The sequence below is a fragment of the Pleurodeles waltl genome, chromosome 11 (assembly GCF_031143425.1).
Source record: "Pleurodeles waltl isolate 20211129_DDA chromosome 11, aPleWal1.hap1.20221129, whole genome shotgun sequence".
NCBI classification, from domain to species: domain Eukaryota; kingdom Metazoa; phylum Chordata; class Amphibia; order Caudata; family Salamandridae; genus Pleurodeles; species Pleurodeles waltl.
In genome coordinates, this window is record NC_090450.1 from 20,289,196 (window position 1) to 20,313,471 (window position 24,276).

At 45.3% G+C, this 24,276-nt stretch overlaps 1 protein-coding gene across 1 annotated transcript in view; it reads left to right on the top strand.

The window, feature by feature from the left end:
• PSMD1 (proteasome 26S subunit, non-ATPase 1) overlaps positions 1 to 24,276 on the top strand; it is a 288,795-nt gene that overhangs the window by 18,715 nt on the left and 245,804 nt on the right. The window contains exons 8-12 of the mRNA XM_069212857.1: positions 5,391 to 5,451; positions 11,021 to 11,149; positions 15,199 to 15,287; positions 18,455 to 18,533; positions 21,008 to 21,181. Of these exons, the coding sequence (XP_069068958.1) occupies positions 5,391 to 5,451; positions 11,021 to 11,149; positions 15,199 to 15,287; positions 18,455 to 18,533; positions 21,008 to 21,181 (532 nt within the window). The remainder of the gene's footprint in view (positions 1 to 5,390; positions 5,452 to 11,020; positions 11,150 to 15,198; positions 15,288 to 18,454; positions 18,534 to 21,007; positions 21,182 to 24,276) is intronic.

Below are 24,276 nucleotides of genomic sequence, written 5' to 3' on the forward strand. Positions count from 1 at the left end.
GTACCCGTGTCTTCGGAGGGCAGACCAGGAGGGTTTTGTAGGGCACCGGGGGGGACACAAGTTAGCACAGGAAGTACACCCTCAGCAGCGCGGGGGCGGCCGGGTGCAGTGTGCAAACACACGTCGGGTTTGTAATAGGAATCAATGGGAGACCAAGGGGTCTCTTCAGCGATGCAGGCAAGGGGGGGGGGCTCCTCGGGGTAGCCACCACCTGGGCAAGGGAGAGGGCCTCCTGGGGGTCACTCCTGCACTGGAGTTCCGATCCTTCAGGTCCTGGGGGCTGCGGGTGCAGGGTCTTTTCCAGGCGTCGGGATCTGAGAGTCAGGCAGTTGCGGTCAGGGGGAGCCTCGGGATTCCCTCTGCAGGCGTCGCTGTGGGGGTTCAGGGGGGACAACTTTGGTTACTCACAGTCTCGGAGTCGCCGGAGGGTCCTCCCTGAAGTGTTGTTTCTCCACCAGTCGAGTCGGGGTCACCGGGTGCAGGGTTGCAAGTCTCACGCTTCTGGCGGGAAACGCTGTTGCCTTTAAGTTGCTCCTTTGGAAACAAAGTTGCAGTCTTGGGTGAACAGGGCCGCTGTTCTCGGGAGTTTCTTGGTCCTTTTAGAGCAGGGCAGTCCTCTGAGGATTCAGAGGTCGCTGGTCCTGGGGAAAGCGTCACTGGAGCAGTTTTCTTCCAAAGGGGGGAGACAGGCCGGTAGAGCTGGGGCCAAGGCAGTTGGTGTCTCCGTCTTCTCTGCAGGGTTTTTCAGCTCAGCAGTCTTCTTCTTAGGTTGCAGGAATCTGAGTTCCTAGGTTCAGGGAAGCCCTTAAATACTAAATTTAAGGGCGTGTTTAGGTCTGGGGGGTTAGTAGCCAATGGCTACTAGCCCTGAGGGTGGGTACACCCTCTTTGTGCCTCCTCCCAATGGGAGGGGGCCACATTCCTATCCCTATTGGGGGAATCCTCCATCTGCAAGATGGAGGATTTCTAAAAGTTAGTCACCTCAGCTCAGGACACCTTAGGGGCTGTCCTGACTGGCCAGTGACTCCTCCTTGTTATTCTCATTATTTCCTCCGGCCTTGCCGCCAAAAGTGGGGCCGTGGCCGGAGGGGGCGGGCAACTCCACTAGCTGGAGTGCCCTGTGGTGCTGGAACAAAGGGGGTGAGCCTTTGAGGCTCACCGCCAGGTGTTACAGCTCCTGCCTGGGGGAGGTGATAGCATCTCCACCTAGTGCAGGCTTTGTTACTAGCCACAGAGTGACAAAGGCACTCTCCCCATGTGGCCAGCAACATGTCTCGAGTGTGGCAGGCTGCTAAAACCAGTCAGCCTACACGGGTAGTTGGTTAAGTTTTCAGGGGGCACCTCTAAGGTGCCCTCTGGGGTGTATTTTGCAATAAAATGTACACTGGCATCAGTGTGCATTTATTGTGCTGAGAAGTTTGATACCAAACTTCCCAGTTTTCAGTGTAGCCATTATAGTGCTGTGGAGTTCGTGTTTGACAGACTCCCAGACCATATACTCTTATGGCTACCCTGCACTTACAATGTCTAAGGTTTTGCTTAGGCACTGTAGGGGCACAGTGCTCATGCACTGGTGCCCTCACCTATGGTATAGTGCACCCTGCCTTAGGGCTGTAAGGCCTGCTAGAGGGGTGACTTATCTATACTGCATAGGCAGTGTGAGGTTGGCATGGCACCCTGAGGTGAGTGCCATGTCGACTTACTCGTTTTGTCCTCACTAGCACACACAAGCTGGCAAGCAGTGTGTCTGTGCTGAGTGAGGTGTCCCCAGGGTGGCATAAGATATGCTGCAGCCCTTAGAGACCTTCCCTGCCATCAGGGCCCTTGGTACCAGGGGTACCAGTTACATGGGACTTACCTGGATGCCAGGGTGTGCCAATTGTGAAACAAAAGTACAGGTTAGGGAGAGAACAATGGTGCTGGGGCCTGGTTAGCAGGCCTCAGCACACTTTCAATTCAAAACATAGCTTCAGCAAAGGCAAAAAGTCAGAGGGTAACCATGCCAAGGAGGCATTTCCTTACACATACTGTGGAGCCCGAACATTGTTAGTGGTGGATTAGTAAAAGAAAATCTAGATTGTTAATTTGAGAGGTTGAACTGTGAGCCTGTTAGTCCGATTGAATAGGATAATGGCTGGGTAGAGGAGAGACGAGTCTAGAAAGTTATTTGGGAGATCATAGTAGTAGTAAGATGAGGTTTGGGATGAGTGAAAGGAGGGCATACGTGAAAGAAGAATCTAGAAAGGGTCATTTAGCAGATAATATTGGTAAAATGAGGTTTGGGTGAGCCAAGGAGGGATAGAGGAGGAAACAGTCTAGAAAGTGTTGTTTGGGAGATCATAGTAGAATGAGATTTGGGAAGAGTCAGGACGTGGAGGTAGAGGATATATTGAGAAAACTATAGGATGAGACGTAGAGTCCATTTCATAACACGTCTGTCACAAACCATAGACTGTTTTTTATTAATTGCATTCATTTGTTTCTTATGTTTAATAGAAATGCTCTACTTTGCTGTTTGGGTCTACGTGTATGACCGTCTGTACACAAAAACTTAATACAAGAAAAGTAGCGTATATTTGCGAGTGTGGACTGTGGGGCAGTATGGCAGGACAGCTTGGGGTTGGGTAATCATTCTTATGCTCTGGAACAGCTAGGTCACTTGAAGTTTTGAGATATTGATTGGTGTATCTGTTCTTGCACCATCTTGGTAAAGTCTGTCATCCATCAGTTATAAGGAAAAAAAATGCGCACACCTAGCTTTCCGCCTCCCCACCTCTCTGTATTCCACGTCAAATAGAAAAGGGCAAGAAATCAGAACAACTTAAATATCCTATGCCTTAGGCTACCTGGTGTGAAGCCTCTTTTCTTGGTCCTTGGATAATTGGGTTGTTACTGGACCGCACACGTTTACCTTCTCACTGGTGTCCCAGGGCCTTGGGTGCTTTTGTATTCCAGCTACATAATCTGATTCCACCCTTAACAAACTGATTCCTGTGGTAGCTAATTGAATCAATGATGGGTTATGCCTAGAAAATGGCAATGGGCTAAGAATACATTGTGTATGAAGCAAATGATTACAAAGAATAACATCGTTGCCCAGTCAGAGAATAGAGTCAGCCTGGTTATTACTCTACAACTACAGTTAAAGGAGCCAAAAAAGTTTTCCCTCTTACCTGGCTCTAGGAAAAAAGTGTGTCTCAAGCATTCATGAATGAAACTGGGCGGGTCTGGGACCATTTAGGCATACTACATTTGTAGCTTTTGAATGCTCTCTGTGCTCATTTGTATCAGTGTAACTAGGCAGATCTAGCCAGTTGGCCTGCCTGGACTTTCTATATCCTGGGTAATTCACTTGTCAACGCGGCCTCCAGGACTGCGGTCATGAGGCGCTCCAATCATGCTCTCTAAGATCTGAAATACTATCCTCTCATCTCTCTTTTGAGTGTCTCCTCTGACCGGGAATTGTTGTGCATAAGACCCTGTGAATGACCTGCTGTTGGCATAACAGCTTCAGGATTCTGATGATAACTGTTAGCTGCCTGGTGCTGCATGGTCTTCGAGGCAATGAGCTGCTGGTGAGCGTGAGGCTGCATGCTCTCCCTCTGTTGTGCCAGGTGGAAAATTGACCGCCTAGCCCGTGGAAGGTAGCTACAGCAGCCACGGATTGAGTGAGTTAGCGAGCGAGCTAGCTCGAGTATCCAGGAACAAATTCAGGGAGGGAGAGGATGTGTTGTGTTCCATGTGATGGCTATTTTGAAGCATGTCTTGTGGCCTTTTGGGAGCTCCTTGCAGAGTCCTGCAGTCCCTCGATGTGATCTTATCTGATGTGGCTGAGACTGACAAGCTGCATTTGAGCCAGAGGTGGTTGTGCTACCTGAAGATATAAACTGGAAAGTCTGATCCATTAAGTAAAGTTCTTTCTAGTGCTTTGGGGGCCCTGCTGACTGGTGTGGTTGATCTCCTACATAGGCACACTAACCACTGGACTTTGACTCTGGATACCGGCGTAGCTTGTGACATCAATTTACTGGGCTCAGGTTCATTTCTGCTTGTTATCCTTCCGTTAAGGGGATATATTTGGGTCATGCCATCTGGAATGAACATGCCCATGGCAATGTCAGAGTAAGGTAGGATACAGAGTCTCTTTATCAAGGTCTTCTGTTTTTTATAACTCCCTGCAAATTACTGTTCCCCGTTGGAGCTTTAACCTCGGGTACTGTTACCGGCACATGCTGACATTGATGTTGTAATTGCATTAGTATTCTGTTAGCTCATCAAAGCATCTACAGTAACTCCAGGACTAATCCCAAAAGACACCATGCATGGTGTCACATCCACAGAGAAAGACAGACAGCCTGGAGCAGACCTGTTATTTTGAAAACCTGCAGAGCAAGAGTCACTGCTTAGGCAGGGGGAGCAAGCCGCCAATCCCTGGTCCGCTGAGAGTGTGAGCGGCGGTGCTTCTGTGGGAGAGGAGTCTGGACTTTAGTTTGTAATGTAAAACAAGGAAACCCATGAGTGAGGTCTAAATTGTGCCTCTGTGGAGATGGACCTACAGATGCAGATTCATTGGAAAGATGCTGCTCAGTATGGGTAATGCTTCTAAATAAAGGGGTGTAGGTCGGAGAGTGAAGCGTGGTGCTTCTATAATAGAAGTCACACATGTCCAGTTCATCTGACCTAAGAACGGAGCGGTAGAAGAAGGTGCTGTGTGCTTATGTAACAGAGGACTCCTCAGATTAAGGTACAGTACTTTCCTCCAAGGTCTGCCGTGCTGAAGGAGTGACACATTTCAAGTGCATTCCTTCATGAAGATAGACTGACCTGCTTCCAGATTCTGTGTGCAGCTAAAGGGAAGGAGTAACTCTGAGGCTTCTTTCAATGCTTAGTAGAAATTCTGTGCTCTCAGACCTTCTTTGAGAGTAAACCTGAGGGGCTGGTGTATTTGTAGGAGTGAAACAAATTACCCCAGCCTTCAGCACAGAATGAGAAAACCGGAGAATGAGTGTTGAGTCAAACATCTACAACACTAACATCTTAAGTGGTGGAGTCCGGCTGAGATAGAGGGACGGTGATTTCACAGAGACTGTGAGTAAGTAAAGAAGTACTGGCTTTGAGGAATGGTTGGAGCCCTAGTATGGGTGTAAATGATGGTTGACAGCAGACAAACTCAGAAAGGATAGGAATGTAAGGCTTAAAGCTTTGGCATGGCTGAGATGGTGTTGAGTGATCATCAGTGGTTCAGCAGTATTGCAGAATGGAGCATTTGGTTGTGAGAGATTGCTTGATGACTAACGCTTAAACAGACTGGAAGAGGGAATGGTTCTGCATTTATGACATTGTAATCTCCTCTTAAATGAATCCTGTTATTTCTGCATTCTTTGTTTTAGTGAGAGCATGGAATCGGATGAGAAGCCTGGAAGTACCCCTGCTGGAAAGACTACAGAGGCAGTGAGTACAAAGCCGCCTCCACCCTGCTAGCTTTATTTGAAATAGCATTACTAGTTGCTTTCATGGGTTTATACATTTCTACAGGTTCTTCTGACATATGGTGCAAGCGATAGGTCATCATTTTGACTCCTGCAGGCCCAGCAAGGCATCCATTCTTCTCATGGTGCTAAGTTGAGTGCAATGTAATTCCAGTAATGGTTTTGCCTACTGATTGAATTTACTTCACTTAGGATCCAATATAATTTATACAGTAAACCAGCCTCTGTAATATTGCACTTTACATTACATCCCAGTCACAAGCGAGACTCTGAGCAATAGGGAATCTTGATTGTTGGATTAATTTACATAGTTTATTTTCTTAGTTCATCACATTTTCCAACGGGAGATTTAGGCAGCTCTTTGTAGCCGAAATATCTGGAGAGAGCTTTGGGGTCTGGTGTTTCTGCATCACTTCTGATTCCGATGTGGCTGGTTCCTGTTACCTTCTGCATTAGGAGTTCCAGTCCAGTTGTTGTTAGGCCTTTAAAAGCAACAAAAACTGTCTTTATGGGCGACATAAAATACAAGTTGTTGATCTGACAAAGTTCAGGCATAGCGAATACCCAATTTCTACACATCTGTAATGCTAACTGTAAATGCAGATGCTTTCAACATTATAGAAGATGTTTAAAAATGAAAAACAGCCATTGTCTAAGCATCAGGTGTAGCAAAAGTATTGTTTTCATTAAGGGTCTTAGGTGATCATTTTTCCTAGCCATCTGTGTACAATAAAGAGTTTCTTCGTAACACGAGGCAGTGTTTCAATTAAATGCTTCTCTGAATGTTTGCACTAATGAAGCACCAATTTGCACCTTGATAGTCACTATAATTAAACATAAGAAAAACATATATTTTGCAAAATTGTACTGCTTTTCAGTTCTTATTATGGTTTGTACAAGTTTTATGTTAAGTTATTTTCTTGATTTGCTGTAGTCAGATTCATATGCAAATTAGTTTAGGCAGGTTAAAAGATGGAGTAGCTAAGCGCTCTGTCCATTATGCGTAGAGTTGCCACTCTAAAATGAAGCGCTTTGTTAAATATGTTACATATGTAAGCTCTCAGAAGTTATCTATCCCCAATTCAGTGTGAGTAACACACCAAGGAGTTAATGCCCCAGAAACAGGTATTTGCACCAGAAAACCCTTTCCGTGATGTCATTTACTTCATCATGTACATTTTAACCAGGTTCATAATTATTAGTTTATCCACAGGCGCGGAATTCCTCTTAGATCTTGCACTTGATTTTCCTTCATTTATGAATTCAGAAAGAATATCCCTCGGGGGAATATTTTTACTAGTTAATATTTTCTCCACCTGCAGTCATCTAGTACTGATACTGGAGCTCCACAAAAATAATTTGAAGAATTTTCTCCTTCTAAACTTAGATGAGATCCTCTATTGAGAAAGCACCATAAGTCCAAGAAAAATGCTGTAAAGTGGATGCACTGTTAGCAGTGTGAGCAAACCTCCTCTAACGCTTGTTTGTCTAAGTAAAGTATTGCTTCCCTAGACTCCTCTCCCTCCCAGACATTTCATTTTTCAAATTTTAACCTTGGGGGTTAGATCACCAGTGTATTCAGCTGTTTTTCCAATCCTCTTAAATCAAAATATTAAAGGACTGCATTCATTGGGCCATTATTCATCGTTAGTGAAATGCCTTTTCTTCCAATAGGCTTGTAGGTAGATGTGCTAAGATATGGAGAGGGGTAGGTATCTACAACATGACCTTGCCAACAAGTCATTTGGAATTGACATTTTTCCCCAAGTGAACTATTCATAATGTTTCTCATTTGAGACCATGTGTTTGTATTCATACACACCTTTTTGGCAATCTCAACAACATCTGTAAAATAATCTTTAATTGTTAAGGCCATATAAGATTCTCACAAATGACAAAGCCCGGGCCACTCTCAGACTGGACTCTAGGAAGTGTATTAAAAACACAAAGCAGCAGGCCTCTTCCTTTTATGTTCCCATGTTCTAGAATGACTTCCTGTATCCATCAGTGTCACCCCACGCTGCCCCTATTTGGGAAGGGCTGAAAACGCTCCTCTTGATGTCACAATACAAATAAAAGTCCAATAACCAACTACTGCTGCTATGCCTTGTTTGACCCTCTACAAGACCTCATTGCCTTTTTGGCTATGTTTGTGCTATACAAGTACAACATGCATGCTACAATTGTAACAGTAGTCCTCCTTGAATTACTTGGTGTAGGAAGTTGGCTCTGTATGCACTATTTCAAAGTAAGGAATAGTATGCACAGAGTCCAAGGGTTCCCCTTAGAGGTAAGATAGTGGCAAAAAGAGATAATACTAATGCTCTATTTTGTGGTAGTGTGGTCGAGCAGTAGGCTTATCAAAGGAGTAGTGTTAAGCATTTGTTGTACATACATTCAGGCAATAAATGAGGAACACACACTCAGAGACAAATCCAGCCAATAGGTTTTGTTATAGAAAAATATCTTTTCTTAGTTTATTTTAAGAACCACAGGTTCAAATTTTACATGTAATATCTCATTTGAAAGGTATTGCAGGTAAGTACTTTAGGAACTTTGAATCATTTCATTAGCATGTATACTTTTCACATAAAACACAATAAGCTGTTTTAAAAGTGGACACTTAGTGCAATTTTCACAGTTCCTGGGGGAGGTAAAGTAATGTTAATTTTAACAGGTAAGTAAGTCACTTACAGGTTTCAGTTTTTGGTCCAAGGTAGCCCACCGTTGGGGGTTCAGAGCAACCCCAAAGTTACCACACCAGCAGCTCAGGGCCGGTCAGGTGCAGAGGTCAAAGAGGTGCCCAAAACGCATAGGCTTCAATGGAGAGAAGGGGGTGCCCCGGTTCCAGTCTGCCAGCAGGTAAGTACCCGCGTCTTCGGAGGGCAGACCAGGGGGGTTTTGTAGGGCACCGGGGGGGACACAGGTCAGCACAAAAAGTACACCCTCAGCAGCGCGGGGGCGGCCGGGTGCAGTGTGCAAACACGCGTCTGGTTTGTAATGGTTTTCAATGAGAGATCAAGGTATCTCTTCAGCGTTGCAGGCAGGCAAGGGGGGGGCTCCTCGGGGTAGCCACCACCTGGGCAAGGGAGAGGGCCTCCTGGGGGTCACTCCTGCACAGGAGTTCCGTTTCTTTAGGTGCTGGGGGCTGCGGGTGCAGAGTCTTTTCCAGCCGTCGGGAAATGGAGTTCAGGCAGTCGCGGTCAGGGGGAGCCTCGGGATTCCCTCTGCAGGCGTCCCTGTGGGTGCTCAGGGGGGACAACTTTGGTTACTCACAGTCGTAGAGTCGCCGGAGGGTCCTCCCTGAAGCGTTGTTTCTCCATCAGTCGAGTCGGGGTCGCCGGGTGCAGTGTTGCAAGTCTCACGCTTCTTGCGGGGAGTTGCAGGGGTCTTTAAATCTGCTCCTTGAAACAAAGTTGCAGTTCTTGTGGAGCAGTGCCGCTGTCCTCGGGAGTTTCTTGTCCTTTTTGAAGCAGGGCAGTCCTCGGAGGTCGCTGGTCCCTTGGAAAGCGTCGCTGGAGCAGGTTTCTTTTGGAAGGCAGGAGACCGGCCGGTAGGACTGGGGCCAAAGCAGTTGGTGTCTTCTGTTCTTCCTCTGCAGGGGTTTTTCAGCTCGGCAGTCTTCTTCTTCAGGTAAGTTGCAGGAATCTAAATTCTTAGGTTCAGGGGAGCCCTTAAATACTAAATTTAAGGGCGTGTTTAGGTCTACTAGCCCTGAGGGTGAGTACACCCTCTTTGTGCCTCCTCCCAAGGGGAGGGGGTCACATCCCTAATCCTATTGGGGGAATCCTCCATCTGCAAGATGGAGGATTTCTAAAAGTTAGTCACCTCAGCTCAGGACACCTTAGGGGCTGTCCTGACTGGCCAGTGACTCCTCCTTGTTGTTTTCTTTGTTTCCTCCGGCCTTGCTGCCAAAAGTGGGGTCCGTGGCCGGAGGGGGCGGGCAACTCCACTAGCTGGAGTGTCCTGCGGTGCTGTGACAAAGGGGTGAGCCTTTGAGGCTCCCCGCCAGGTGTTACAGCTCCTGCCTGGGGGAGGTGTTAGCATCTCCACCCAGTGCAGGCTTTGTTACTGGCCTCAGAGTGACAAAGACACTCTCCCCATGGGGCCAGCAACATGTCTCTAGTGTGGCAGGCTGCTGGAACCAGTCAGCCTACACAGATAGTCGATTAAGGTTTCAGGGGGCACCTCTAAGGTGCCCTCTGGGGTGTATTTCACAATAAAATGTACACTGGCATCAGTGTGCATTTATTGTGCTGAGAAGTTTGATACCAAACTTCCCAGTTTTCAGTGTAGCCATTATGGTGCTGTGGAGTTCGTGTAAAACAGACTCCCAGACCATATACTCTTATGGCTACCCTGCACTTACAATGTCTAAGGTATTGCTTAGACACTGTAGGGGCACAGTGCTCATGCACTGGTGCCCTCACCTATGGTATAGTGCACCCTGCCTTAGGGCTGTAAGGCCTACTAGAGGGGTGACTTATCTATATCTGCATAGGCAGTGAGAGGCTGGCATGGCACCCTGAGGGGAGTGCCATGTCGACTTACTCGTTTTGTTCTCACCAGCACACACAAGCTGGCAAGCAGGGTGTCTGTGCTGAGTGAGGGGTCTCCAGGGTGGCATAAAACATGCTGCAGCCCTTAGAGACCTTCCTTGGCATCAGGGCCCTTGGTACCAGGGGTACCACTTACAAGGGACTTATCTGGATGCCAGGGTGTGCCAATTGGGGAATCAAAAGTACAGGTTAGGGAAAGAACACTGGTGCTGGGGCCTGGTTAGCAGGCCTCAGCACACTTTCAATTCAAAACATAGCATCAGCAAAGGCAAAAAGTCAGGGGGTAACCATGCCAAGGAGGCATTTCCTTACACTTGGCCTTTAGTTCAGCGGGTATCTTGGTAAATTACGGCATGCCTTAACGATTGAACACCAGGCATGTTCTCATTAGATATCGGACTCTTAAGTTAACCATAACCACCACTGGAGGCAAACATGCCTAGTGCGAGGAAGCTTTAATTACATTTGGGTTTGGTTCTTTGGCCCAGATTGTGTTGAGGACTTTTTTTTTTTTTTTTTTTGGTGTCACTTATTTTTGTGTGTCGATTCAGGTAAGTACACACTGGGCATGTATTATTAGCTGTGTTCAGTGTTAAACTGTTTCAGAGCTTTAAGTCTCCCATTACCTCCTTGAGTACACTTTAAAAGTTCTACTGTTAACATGAGAGCGTCTAGTGCAGTAACCAGCACCAGTCATTTATTTGAGTGTAATAGTATTACGCCCCCCATAGACCCGTGGTAAATAACAGCGACTCCTCAGGGACTGTCCCAGCATCCCAGTAACACAGCGCTATCCTGACAGAGTCATAGCGCTGCTTTAGTTAGCCATTGTCTTTGCTTCTTTTATTGTTTTTCTTTTTTCTTTTTTTTTTTCTATTCCTGTCATTACGCCTGTCACTTTTTGGATAGCCTAGTTTTTTTTTTTTTGTTTATTTTGTTTATTGAAAGTTCTCATACTTTTCTTTTTTGTAGGTCCCGGAGCCCAAAGATCAGAACTCTAAAATGATAAAAATTTTAAGTGGTGAAATGGCCATTGAGTTACACTTGCAGTTTTTAATACGAAACAATAACACCGACCTAATGATCCTCAAAAATACAAAGGTAAGGACCTTGAAAGTTCTGCTGCTGTACGTACAAGATATATAAATGTTAATATTTAACACCTTGTTTAACATGATTGCAACATTTGTGTATGACGAATGGCCAATCATTAAACAGCGCCACACTGGGAAAGTTTGATGATATTGTGAATACTCCCCAAGCACTGTGAATGGGTAGATGTTGTGTACTAGATCTGTAGCTCTGACGTTTTAGGAGTTGCCGGTGGGGAGGAATTTTTTTTTTTTTTTTTTCCTCATCAGATGTCATAAGGATTATACAGCCACAACACCTATGCTTTTTTTTTTTTTTTTTTGATGCTTTGATACCAAATGCTGGTCCGTCATTTGGTTAAAAAAATATATGGCTGCAAATATTGTCCCTTTATTATGTTCACCAACAGCTTCCCTAGTACGATTGGATTTATCAGAGAAGAAGCCTCGTTACAGATTTAGTTACAAAGCCTGAACTGAGCGACCCTGAACAGGCCTCTGAAAAGTAGAACTTTCATAGTGCCAACGTTTGGCGCAGAGAGCACTTCCATTCCTAACACTGTACATAGTCATTCATGTTTAGGGGCATCTTGTCCCTTCAACTATGCTAACATGCAATACAGAAATGGTCCAAATGAAAAGCTAAGGTACCTCACTAAACAAATACACTGAACCATATAGAGTTTGCAGATGTTGTGGAGTGGCGAACAACTTTTTTCCGACTCAAAGATGTTAATTCTCCCCCAGTGCGAATAATGTAGTCTCCATTCTGCAGTAAATGAAGGAATAAAAACTTATGTAGCCCTGTTTTTCAGGGACAGCTGGTCCACTAGTGTCTTGAGATCTTACAGAACCATCCCAAGTTCTGAAAGAAGACTTTAGTCTTATTTGTTAATCTTCAGAGATCCCCTCTTGCTAAGTACGCCATCTTTGACGTTTAACATAATGGTCAATTGCTTTTGGGTTCCTCTTTAGTGTGGAATGGGTCTTGTAGGCCCCTGGGGGAGCAGTAACAATTTGAGAAATCGGTCTCCTTTAATTTCCCATTTTGTTGTATGCAGATTAAGTGGTGAGCGCCTAGTCTATGCAGTAAATCTTAATCTGACTTTAACTGGCACATTTTAGGTGCAGAAATTGTGTGTTGTCCCCACATTTTTGTCTGCAACTAAAGACATGATTTGAGAACAGAGCCGTGAACCCCATCTTGCAGCTCAAGACAGTTCTTTGGCATTGATACACAGTGCTTCACTTCACCATTCCCCACGCAATTTACAGTAGTAAGAAATACGGCACGTATTTGCCTTTAGCAGCTGATCTGCATGCTGTGGGAGATGATTACTTTTTTCAAAGTTTCAGAATGTTGAGAATGTGAATAACACTTGTTGCTTTTAAACACCTGTTTACTTTTACTCAATGCTTCTTTTATGCAGTTATTTTAGTGGTAAGTGTTAGAACTGGGGTCTTTAGTTGGCAGTGGTTTTCACCCTGTCCAAGTAGGAACCCTCGCTCTCGCCCAGATAAGGGAGTCACACAGCTAAAATGACCACTGCTTACCCCCTGGGTAGCTTGGCTCAAGCAGTCAGGCTTATCTCAGAGGCAATGTGTAAAACAAAAAACAAAAAAACACACACACTACACACCAGTTTAGAAAAATAGCGAATATTTATCTGAATATAACGACGGTAACCCAACATCCACAAGTAAAGATGTCACTTTTGAAAGGTTTAAATAAGCCTTAATCTATAGGAATTTTTAGCACAAAGTACCGGGGATGCGTCCAAATCAAAAATGATGTGAGCCACAGTCGGTGTGAAGCACTGAAAAGCAAAGCGATGCGTCGGTTCCTTACTGTGCCTGGGAGGTGATGCATCGATTCTTTCCTCTCAGGAAAGGCAATGCGTTGATTTCCAGTCAGCAGCCTCTGTTTCTTACTGCAGTGCGGGTCGATGAGAATTTGACGCCCAGGGCCTGTGTGGAAAATCCAGATGCGCTGAAACAGGCGCGTCGATTCTTCAGCTGAGGGACAAGCCCTGCATTGATTTTTCTGCCGCAGCGCATTGGTCCATGGATTTTCTCCTTCTGGTCGCCAGCTTCAACTTCCAAGGGCCCAGGGGCTAGCATTGGCACCACTTGGCAAGTCAGGACTTTCAGCAGAAGAGCCCAGGCACTGGTAGATGAAGTCTTTGATGTCCCTGAGAATTAACAGGAAGCATGCTTAGTTCAAGCCCTGGAGAACTTTGGAAAGCAGGATGTAGAAAGCAAAGTCAAGTCTTTTTCACTCCCAGGACAGAAGAAGCAGGCCAGCACAGCAAAGTAGCAGGCAAAGTGGCAGTCCCTCCTGCAGCATCCAGCTCTTCTTCCTGGCAGAATGTCCTCAGTCCAGAAGGATTCTAACTTTGTGGTGTCAGAGATCTAGTACATGCACCCATTTCGGTCTTTGAAGTAGGCAAACTTCAAAGAAAAGTCTTTGCAGTGCACAACACCCTGCCTTTCCTGCCCTTGCCCCGGACGCAATCATGGGGGGTTGGACACTGCTTTGTGTAAGGACAGGCACAGCCCTATTGAGGTGCATGTGTCCGCTCCTCTCACCACTCTAGCTCAGGAAGACCCATCAGACTGGTGATGGGCCATCAGGATATGAGGGCACACCTCAGATCCCTTTGTGTGACTGTCTAGAGTGAATACACAAACAGCCCAACTGTCATCCTGACCCAGATGTGTATTCCACAGACAGGCAGAGGCACAGTATGGTTAATCAAGAAAATGCCCACTTTTTAAAAGTGGCATTTTCAAACCTACAATTCAAAAAACAACTTTACCAAAGGATGTATTTTTATCTTGTGAGTTCAGAGACCTCAAACTCCATATCTAAATCTGCTCCCAGTGGGAAATTACACTAAAAAGACATTTCAAGGCAATCCCCATGTTACCCTATAGGAGAGAGAGAGTCCTTGCAATAGTGAAAACTGAATTTAACAGTATTGCACTGTCAGGACATGTAAAACACATCAGTACATGTCCTACCTTTTATAAACACTACACCCTGCTCCTGGGGCTGCCTTGGGCCTACTTTAGATGTGACTTACATGCAGGCAAAGAAAAGGTTTGGAACTGGCAAGTGGGTGCACTTGCAAGGTCGAAATGTCAGTTTAAAACTGCACACACAGACACTGCAGTGGTGAGTCTGAGTCATGTTTACAGGGATTCTCAAGTGGGTGGCATAATCAGTGCTTCAGGCCCACTAGTAGCATATGATTTATAGGCCCTGGGCACACATAGTGAACTTTGCTAGGGACTTACTAGCAAATCAGATATGCCAATCATGGATAAGCTAGTCGCCAATTCATTTTAGACAGAGAGCAAATGCACTTTAGCACTGGTTTGCAGTGGTAAAGTACCCAGAGTCCTTAAGGCAACAAAAACAGGTCAGAAAAAATAGGAGGAGGAAGGCAAAAAAAACTTGGGATAGCCCTGCAGACCGGGCCATGTCCTACAGTGAACAATTAACCCCCAATTGTGAATGGTGTGTAGTTCTCTGGGTGCTCTTTAGAGGTTTGAAAGCAACAAGATTAGTAGGTGAATTCAGTAGTTAATAATGATGCCCAATGAGTGAAACTGGTTACCTGTATTTGACATATTGACAAGTGTGAGAGATGTAATCCTCAACATAATCCGCATCCAGGATCTCCCTGTAATTCAGTGCCTGTGAGCAACTGGCTCTAAAGTGCCCTGAAAATTCTTGGAATTTCTCAAACTATAAACACAAATTGTGCCAGAACAAGGACATTTCTAGAACTTTGCAGTTTTGAGTTTTGTGGTATTTTGACTGTGACTTTAGGAACTGGCCGAGTTCAATATTATTACATTACACTGAAGGTCATCCCAAAGGGGTTCAGATGAAATGTTAATGTCAAGCGAGTTTAATGCCTAGGTAAGAGTTAGATATATGGCATGGTATGCAGGATTCTCTTCTATGTTAGTAATGTCTGCTCCCTTACTGATTACTGACATCCTGAAACAACCTTGCTAACTACTTGTTTTTTTCCTGATTTTATCTAGGACGCAGTACGGAACTCAGTCTGCCATACAGCCACTGTCATAGCCAACTCTTTCATGCACTGTGGCACAACCAGTGATCAGTTTCTCAGGTAAAGTTAAGCGTAACATTGTTTTAAGTTGATACCCTGTGTTATCATGCCCTGGCATTCTGTGGTAGAAATCCACTTAGACACTTTCTGGTGGATGCTCCTCTTTTCCTTGGGGACTTTTGGACTTTCTCCGAATTGAAGTTCGTCAGAGCTCTGCACCTTCTTGGACCATAGATCGCTAGGGTGGTTCTCCAGCAGAAGACACCAGATAATAGCACCCATGCCCCGAAAGCCTCTGCTCTTTCCCGGCAGCTACAGGGATTCTACTCTTTGCATACCTTGAGGCATTTCCGCATTATTGTTTTTCATTTTTAACATCTCAAACTTCTTAACATATCCTTAAGAGTAGTTGGAGGACTGACATAATGTTTTAAAAACCTTATCTACATCAATCTTTTAAGGTTTTTAACTAAAACATGCATCCTGTTTTATAAAGCTTTCCCAGAATCTTGGCATGTCGACTTAATTATTCTTCAGTATCCGGTTGAACAACTGCAAGTATTTTGTATTTTCTTGGTTGCAATATAGTTGCCAACTGAGACATTGTCTTCAAACCTGTTAAACTGTTCACTTCAAGTAGGAGATGCTTTGGACAGAGTTTCTGCTAATTTAATCCTTGAAAAGATAAATGCAGACTTTTTTCCATCCCAAGACACATTGACATCTGCCACTGCAGCACGGAAACAAATCTGCTTGCTATCATTTTACAGTGTGTATCATTCTGTCTGCTTCCAGCGCATGTAGAAGCCTAGCCTTCTCAAACATTGTATGTACTACCTCCATTCCCATCATAACATTGAGGCTTGGGATATCACAAACGTTTTCAAGATTTCAGAATCATGCAGCAAAGCTCTTTGCAGCCTTATATCAATCTTGCCCTCAGATCAGATCAATCTCACCCTTTGATCACTTTATTGGCTACCATTTAGAGAGAGGTCTGTAGGAAAGTTACCCTTTTTGTCATGGTCACCCTCACTTTTTGCCTGGTACATGATGCAATTTTGACTGAAAGTGCACTAGATTTCTGCTAACTAGGTCCCCAGTGCCAGACCCCTTTCCCTAAAACTGTACAATAGTTTCCCAATTGGCAATACCTTTGGTCCCCCCATAAGTCCCTAGTAAATGGTATCCCCTGGTATTTAGGGCATGGGCACCAAAGAGGGTCCCCAAGGGCAGCAGTATATATTGTGCCACCCTCAGGGACCCCCTCACCTAGCACATGCTGACTTCCTTTTTTGAGGCGGCTAAAAGTAAAAATACGAAATGACACACATTCTGTATGCCATGTCGCCAAACACTGCATGCGATATATGTAAGTCACCCCAATAGGAGGCCTTACAGCCCTTAGGCAGGGTGCATTATATTACATTTGGGGAGATATCTGCACAAGCAGATATGCCCCCTGCTGTGTCTGTCGATTCTTATATATAGTGAGTGACAGGTAAGCCATTTTAAGTTTATGTGCTGGACACTGCTCACTACGAATTTCCCAGCTAAACGATGGCATCACTGAAAATAGGGATGTATGGTATCGAACATTTCATATTAATAAACTCTTACTTATAGATTTACTACTACATCCACCCAGATGGCACCTTAGAGGTGCCCCCTTAAAACCACTGTGCGGACTGACTAGTTTGAGCCAGCCTACCACCACCAAACCCAAGCTTGACCCCCAAGGGTTGAGAGCCTTTACTCTCGGGCGGTTAGAAACAAAGCCTGCTCTGAGAGAGGTGCTTGCTCACCCCACCCAACAGGATGACCTGGGAATCTGCATTCCAAGGCAGGGGGGCTTCAAGGAAGGCCACTTGCCTTGGTGTGCAGATCAGGCTTTACTCACAGGAGAGTTGTCGACCCGCCTGCCCCAGGGCCCATTTGGCATCTGGACAGGCAGGAAATTTAGTATTCAGGGAGGTGTCCATCCCGCGGGTCAGTCCCACCCCTAAAGTGTGCTACTTCATGTGTACACAACTTTTAGAAATACGCCATGTTGGTGTTGGCAGATTTAGGAACTCTTGGACCGGTTTATGCTCACTTCCCACAGGAAATGGTCATAGAGGGGGTGTAGTGACCCCCCAGAGATAAGTAACCCATTGGCTACTAACCAACACTTCTTGGAACGCCCCTAAATGAAGTACTTGAGTCAGCCCCCTGACTCCAGGAAAGCAGATTCCTGCTGACCTAAGAAGGAGTACACTGAAGAGCCGTGAAAGCCATGTAAGAAGCACCTGACCTTTTGCCTTTCCCGAATTACTGCCTTAGAGAAGCTCATGACAACCAGGTGCAGAAAGCTCACACTACAATGTGCTTATATTGGGGGTGTTCCAGTTTGGAAACAGCCCCAGTGCTGCCTGCTGTGAGAGCATCACTTTACACAAAGGCTGACCCTAGAGAGCATCCTGAGAAGGACAGTTGAAAGAGAACCAATCAATACTGATTCTGAAGTTTGGGACAGCGGATCCACATCCCCTGTCTAGAAAATGTGTAAAAGCGTAGGACCCAACCTCCCCACTTTGTTCCTGTTCAAGTTCTTTATAACTAAGGATGGGAGAGCTCTGCAGATACTGTAAAGGCTGCTGTAACCCTAACAAGGGCTAGTATTTACCTGGCAGCCAGTCTCCCTAGGACGAGTGGACATAATCTGAAGTGTGCACTTTCTGTCTGCCTGTGGCCCTCGAGTAGGATCTTACACATATGTTGACAGTTCCTGAGTGGTTGTGCTTCTTTTGAGTTAGCTTGACCCACATATTGACTGCACCTGACTGGTTGTGTTGCTGTTGAGTTGCTCATGGGAATGGGTGAGTTCAGAGAGAAAGTGTCCTGCAGTGCACAGGAGTCCTATTGTGTGCATGCTTCACAGCAAGTGGACATTAAGGGTCCTAGTTTTCGCGCCCATTTATTGCATGGCACACTCTGAAGCTGTGCCAGTCGTGTAGGGGTAACCCTCAGGCTTTTTTTTTTCTCTTTTTTTTTTTTTTTTTGTTGCTATTGACACTCGGTCTCGGAGTGTGTTACCCCTTGAAGATGTTGATGTAGTGGTAATATCTGAGTGCTTCAGAATTAACTTATAATGCAGTGCCACTGAACTGTATATATTTTTTTTTTGCTTGGTATGTAGGCAGTGATCTATATCCTAAATGCTGACATAAATGATTTGTTTCTTTCAGAGATAATTTGGAGTGGCTGGCCAGAGCCACAAATTGGGCCAAATTTACAGCCACAGCCAGCCTGGGAGTAATTCACAAGGTAAGTGAGAGACTCATGTCTGGCAGAATCTACCCACTCTGGGTCCTGTGCAGATACTGTTTAGTATCGCTTTAGATGCCATTCTACTGTCATCTGCTGACTTGTCTCCATTCCAATTATCTCATCTTTACCACTGCTTTCAGCCCCTTTCACTTAATGTTCTTTACCCAGTCCCAGCATAATCAGTGTTCCACACCTTAAGAACAAATTCCTTATTTGTCTTCCCCTCTTTAAAACAGTTTTCTTATGAGACCCATTCTTGCTGCACCCTTTCCACTTCCCTAAGAATGGTCTTAATCCTCTGCTTGCAGCTGCCTCCTCCTTGTAAACTCTGCTGTGTGTCCATGAACCCAGTGGTTGCCTCAATATGTGATGAATATTTCAAACAATATGAATCGCCCCTGGAGGTGGCTATGCCAGCAAGGGGTCTGGGAACTGGATTCCTGTGAAGGCTGTCGAAGCCACTGTGCTTAACACTACAGCTACCTTACCAGACTAGTAGCTGGCCAATACTGAACTTCCTTGCCAGCAACAATTTTGGGTACTTTTACTGTTGAAATGTTTTTAACTGTTAAAAAACAGTAGTTTCATCAAATGTGTCTACTGCGTCATCCATTTATTTTATCATGTGAATTTAAAGCCTTGGCAACAGACTGATATCCTCAGTAGAGCTTATTGGCACACGCTCCAGTTAGTTAAAAAACATATTCTTCCATTGTGGCAGTGGTTAAAGGTTTACTTGTCTACGCCTCTGCTAACCAAGAGATTCTGACTGCATGGTTTAGTTTTAAATCTGTATCTTGTGCGCACGTGCTTGCACTCCTCCAGTCTGACATTGCTTCTCACTGGTCTCCTAGTTTGTTAGTTATGTCACCTTCTACATAGGTCCTCCTAATCTCAGTCCAATCGTATCAATGGTATTAATATTGTAGAAGATGGAAATGCTTACCTTTGCTATCGTTTGATTTGTTCTGTGTGTGTTACTTCTATTTTCAAGTTTGCCTTGCAGCGCCTGCTGTGGGTATGCAGTCTTTCTTCTTGTGTTGTCTCATTCAGTGTGTGCCATAGTACCTCCAAAATCTTACCATCAACTTGTGTCCGGCCCATACACTTGTTTGGCAGATTATGCTTGGAGTATGTGAACAGTGCTAGGGTAACTGTAACAGTAAACTTGAACTGCTAAGTAAATCCCAGTGTGAGTGATAAAAATATATTGATTTTAAAAACTCCTTGCATAAGATGCATACCTGGTCCTTTTCTCTGGAACCATGTGGCTGCAAGATGACCTACAAACAAAGTGACAAATTCCAGTGGATTGCAATAGCTGCAGTATTTTGCTTCATCTCCATTTTCACACCATGGAGCAGACAACCAGTTAAGTTGATAACCAGGAAGTCAGAATTTGACAAATAAGGAGTGAAGGGAGCATGCTGTCTGTCATGTTACCTTGTGGCAGCTAAGTCACTTCTTACTTTTTACCTCCAACAACAAACTCCACATTAAATCCTCCTGTGTGGGCAGAGTCAAACTCCCAACTCTGAACACTTCCACTCCTGTCCCTCCTAACCTGTTTCTGTCTTCTTATTTACATTTGTACACTAATTAGTTTGGATTAAACTAATTAGTAACACAGAGTCTGTGATTATTTTAAACTTTGGCAAGTAATTTTCTTCTTAGGTAGCTAGACTCGGCCTGAAATATGAGTACCTTGTGTATGCAGATATTATCTTCTCCTGAGTCTTGAACTTGCTGCCTGAGTAGGAGAGCAAGTTATTAGCCTTGTGTATGTCCTTTTCTGACCAGAAAAACACATTGGCTCATACATTAGTTATTTTACATATGTTTTTTGCACCAGTAGTCGTGATTCATGTGCCCGAGATCAGAGTCCAGGGTAACTCTAGAGTTTTTGTTGTTGTTAAGCCTTGTAGTGATTTCTGAAGGTTCCCACATTGTGGAACACTGCAAGAGTAACCAAGTGAAGTAAAAAAGAAGCCGCCTACATCCTTGGAGGCGAGAGTTCAACTGTTTACATGCCCTGATGCTAGGGTACACATTTCAAGACTTGCAATGAAGGGACGCAGGAGTCTGCACCAGTGTCGGGCATTTATTAGAAGAATGACGCCAAGGGACTGGATCTTGCTGGGTCACTGCCTCACTGTAGGAAGCACCGCAATCCCACATGGGGCTTGATGAGTGGATTGATTCCTGTTGATGGTGGTTCTTGGTTAGATGGGGACTGTGGCCATAGTGAGAGATGCGTGGCACACTCTGACATGTAGGGGTACCATCCAGGCTTTTCCTCTTTTTTTTTTTTTTTTTTTTTTTTTTCTTTTTTTGCTGTTGACACTGGGTCTCAGTGTGTTACCCTTGAAAATGTTGATGCAGTGGTAATATCTGAGTGCTTCAGAATTAACTGATAATGCAGTGCTACTGAACTGTATTTTTGATTTATTTTTATTTTTTATTTTTTACAGGGTCATGAGAAGGAAGCACTACAGTTAATGGCAACCTACCTTCCAAAGGACACGTCACCTGGCTCGGCCTATCAGGAAGGTGGGGGACTTTATGCTTTGGGACTCATCCATGCCAACCATGGAGGTGACATCATTGACTACCTCCTTAACCAGCTAAAGAACGCCAGTAATGATGTAAGTACTCGATGGAAAACGCCAATATACTGAATACATCTGCTCCCACAAGGGCTGCGGGAAATCTGTTCACGTGTTCTGTCTCTCAGACAAATGCTTGAAGGAGGTGGAATTTAGTCTGGTGTAGTCACCGATAACTCTGCTAGGAGACAGTGTTTCCATTAATGTCAGGATGCTTGCTCTGAGCTTGACCCATGAATCAAAATGTCTCACATTTCTGGTTACCAGCTGAGAAATCTACCACTCTGCTAAAGGAGCTTCCCCCCTTCCTCCTGCCACCTGTACATGGAAAAGTTTATCAGCTAGTGGTTCTTATGGGATGGGGCCCATCCAGTGGTCCACAGGCTCGAGCAGTATTGACTGAGAATGGGATTTAGGAGAAGTTACTAACCAGGACTTTAAACTTTGTGAACTCTGAAATAGTTTAACCTAGGAGACCTGGAAGCAGTGTAACAGTCTGCAGCCAGTGGAACATTATACTCAAGGTATTTTTATTAAGAGACCTAACCTGTATGTCCTACTTTGGCAGAGAAACTGGGAGAATACCACCTCCCCAGGTGTCTGGGATGATTCTTGACAGATCATAATTTTTGCAGACTGAGTACTGGCATGGTCTTTGCTGTCCTTGACGTATCTCACTGTTGCTGCTCTTTATATTTTGGGCTGTCAATGGTGCTAGTCCTTTGTGATCCGTGGGCAGCTCAGCCCTGTCCACTGGGCCTTCCTCTTCTCTTTCAGTCAGTCTGTCTCCTCCTTCCAGGTCAGTTTGTAGCAGCAGCAGGTCTTCCACTAGAGTCTAGGTTTACTAGACTGTAGAGTAAACTTCTCCCAGCAAGTTCCTGTTCCTGGCTAACCCCATTTCTTGGTTGGTGCACAGTGTCCTAGAAGTCCGGATAAATTACAAGACGTCTGTTCCAAGCAGACAGTATTTATCTTCTGCTCATGGTCTTTTGTAGATTTTTTGTAGATTGGGTCGTCGTATTCAGAAGCAAGATCATTTAGGGTCCAGGCAAATCCCAGCATATTACACAAAGTGAGGTAAAATTGAACTTTGGTATTTAAAGGCAAACTGTCTTCGCAGGGATATAGGTGTATAATCCGACAGACAAGTGGATATCACATGCACATGAAACAAAGACGACCTGCAGAGTTTTTTTTGTGGGGGTCAGAAGACTGTTCTTTAAGAACATTTTGCTCTGAATTAGTCTCCTGATCTTGAGTACAGTTTATTCCATGCACAGAAAGCAAGGATGGCAGTAACACAGGAATGCATATAGGTACAAATTGAGGGCTTCTGTGCTGACTTCTACTAGAGGTCTGGATAAAAAGATCTGTTGCCCTAAACTAGTATTCAGCTGCCATCCTTGGATTTTACTTGGGGTATGTAGGAAGTTGGCTCTGTATGTGCTATTTCAAAGTAAGGAATAGCATGCACAGAGTCCAAGGGTTCCCCTTAGAGGTAAAATAGTGGTAAAAATAGATAATACTAATGCTCTATTTTGTGGTAGTGTGGTCGAGCAGTAGGCTTATCCAAGGAGTAGTGTTAAGCATTTGTTGTACATACACATAGACAATAAATGAGGTACACACACTCAGAGACAAATCCAGCCAATAGGTTTTTATATAGAAAAATATCTTTTCTTAGTTTATTTTAAGAACCACAGGTTCAAATTCTATATGTAATATCTCATTCGAAAGGTATTGCAGGTAAGTACTTTAGGAACTTCAAATCATCAAAATTGCATGTATACTTTTCAAGTTATTCACAAATAGCTGTTTTAAAAGTGGACACTTAGTGCAATTTTCACAGTTCCTAGGGGAGGTAAGTATTTGTTAGGTTAACCAGGTAAGTAAGACACTTACAGGGCTTAGTTCTTGGTCCAAGGTAGCCCACCGTTGGGGGTTCAGAGCAACCCCAAAGTCACCACACCAGCAGCTCAGGGCCGGTCAGGTGCAGAGTTCAAAGTGGTGCCCAAAACACATAGGCTAGAATGGAGAGAAGGGGGTGCCCCGGTTCCGGTCTGCTTGCAGGTAAGTACCCGCGTCTTCGGAGGGCAGACCAGGGGGGTTTTGTAGGGCACCGGGGGGGACACAAGTCCACACAGAAATTTCACCCTCAGCAGCGCGGGGGCGGCCGGGTGCAGTGTCGAAACAAGCGTCGGGTTCGCAATGTTAGTCTATGAGAGATCTCGGGATCTCTTCAGCGCTGCAGGCAGGCAAGGGGGGGGTTCCTCGGGGAAACCTCCACTTGGGCAAGGGAGAGGGACTCCTGGGGGTCACTTCTCCAGTGAAAGTCCGGTCCTTCAGGTCCTGGGGGCTGCGGGTGCAGGGTCTCTCCCAGGCGTCGGGACTTTGGATTCAAAGAGTCGCGGTCAGGGGAAGCCTCGGGATTCCCTCTGCAGGCGGCGCTGTGGGGGCTCAGGGGGGACAGGTTTTGGTACTCACAGTATCAGAGTAGCCCTGGGGTCCCTCCTGAGGTGTCGGGTCTCCACCAGCCGAGTCGGGGTCGCCGGGTGCAGTGTTGCAAGTCTCACGCTTCTTGCGGGGAGCTTGCAGGGTTCTTTAAAGCTGCTGGAAACAAAGTTGCAGCCTTTCTTGGAGCAGGTCCGCTGTCCACGGGAGTTTCTTGTCTTTTCGAAGCAGGGGCAGTCCTCAGAGGATGTCGAGGTCGCTGGTCCCTTCGGAAGGCGTCGCTGGAGCAGGATCTTTGGAAGGCAGGAGACAGGCCGGTGAGTTTCTGGAGCCAAGGCAGTTGTCGTCTTCTGGTCTTCCGCTGCAGGGGTTTTCAGCTGGGCAGTCCTTCTTCTTGTAGTTGCAGGAATCTAATTTTCTAGGGTTCAGGGTAGCCCTTAAATACTAAATTTAAGGGCGTGTTTTAGGTCTGGGGGGTTAGTAGCCAATGGCTACTAGCCCTGAGGGTGGGTACACCCTCTTTGTGCCTCCTCCCAAGGGGAGGGGGTCACAATCCTAACCCTATTGGGGGAATCCTCCATCTGCAAGATGGAGGATTTCTAAAAGTCAGAGTCACCTCAGCTCAGGACACCTTAGGGGCTGTCCTGACTGGCCAGTGACTCCTCCTTGTTTTTCTCATTATT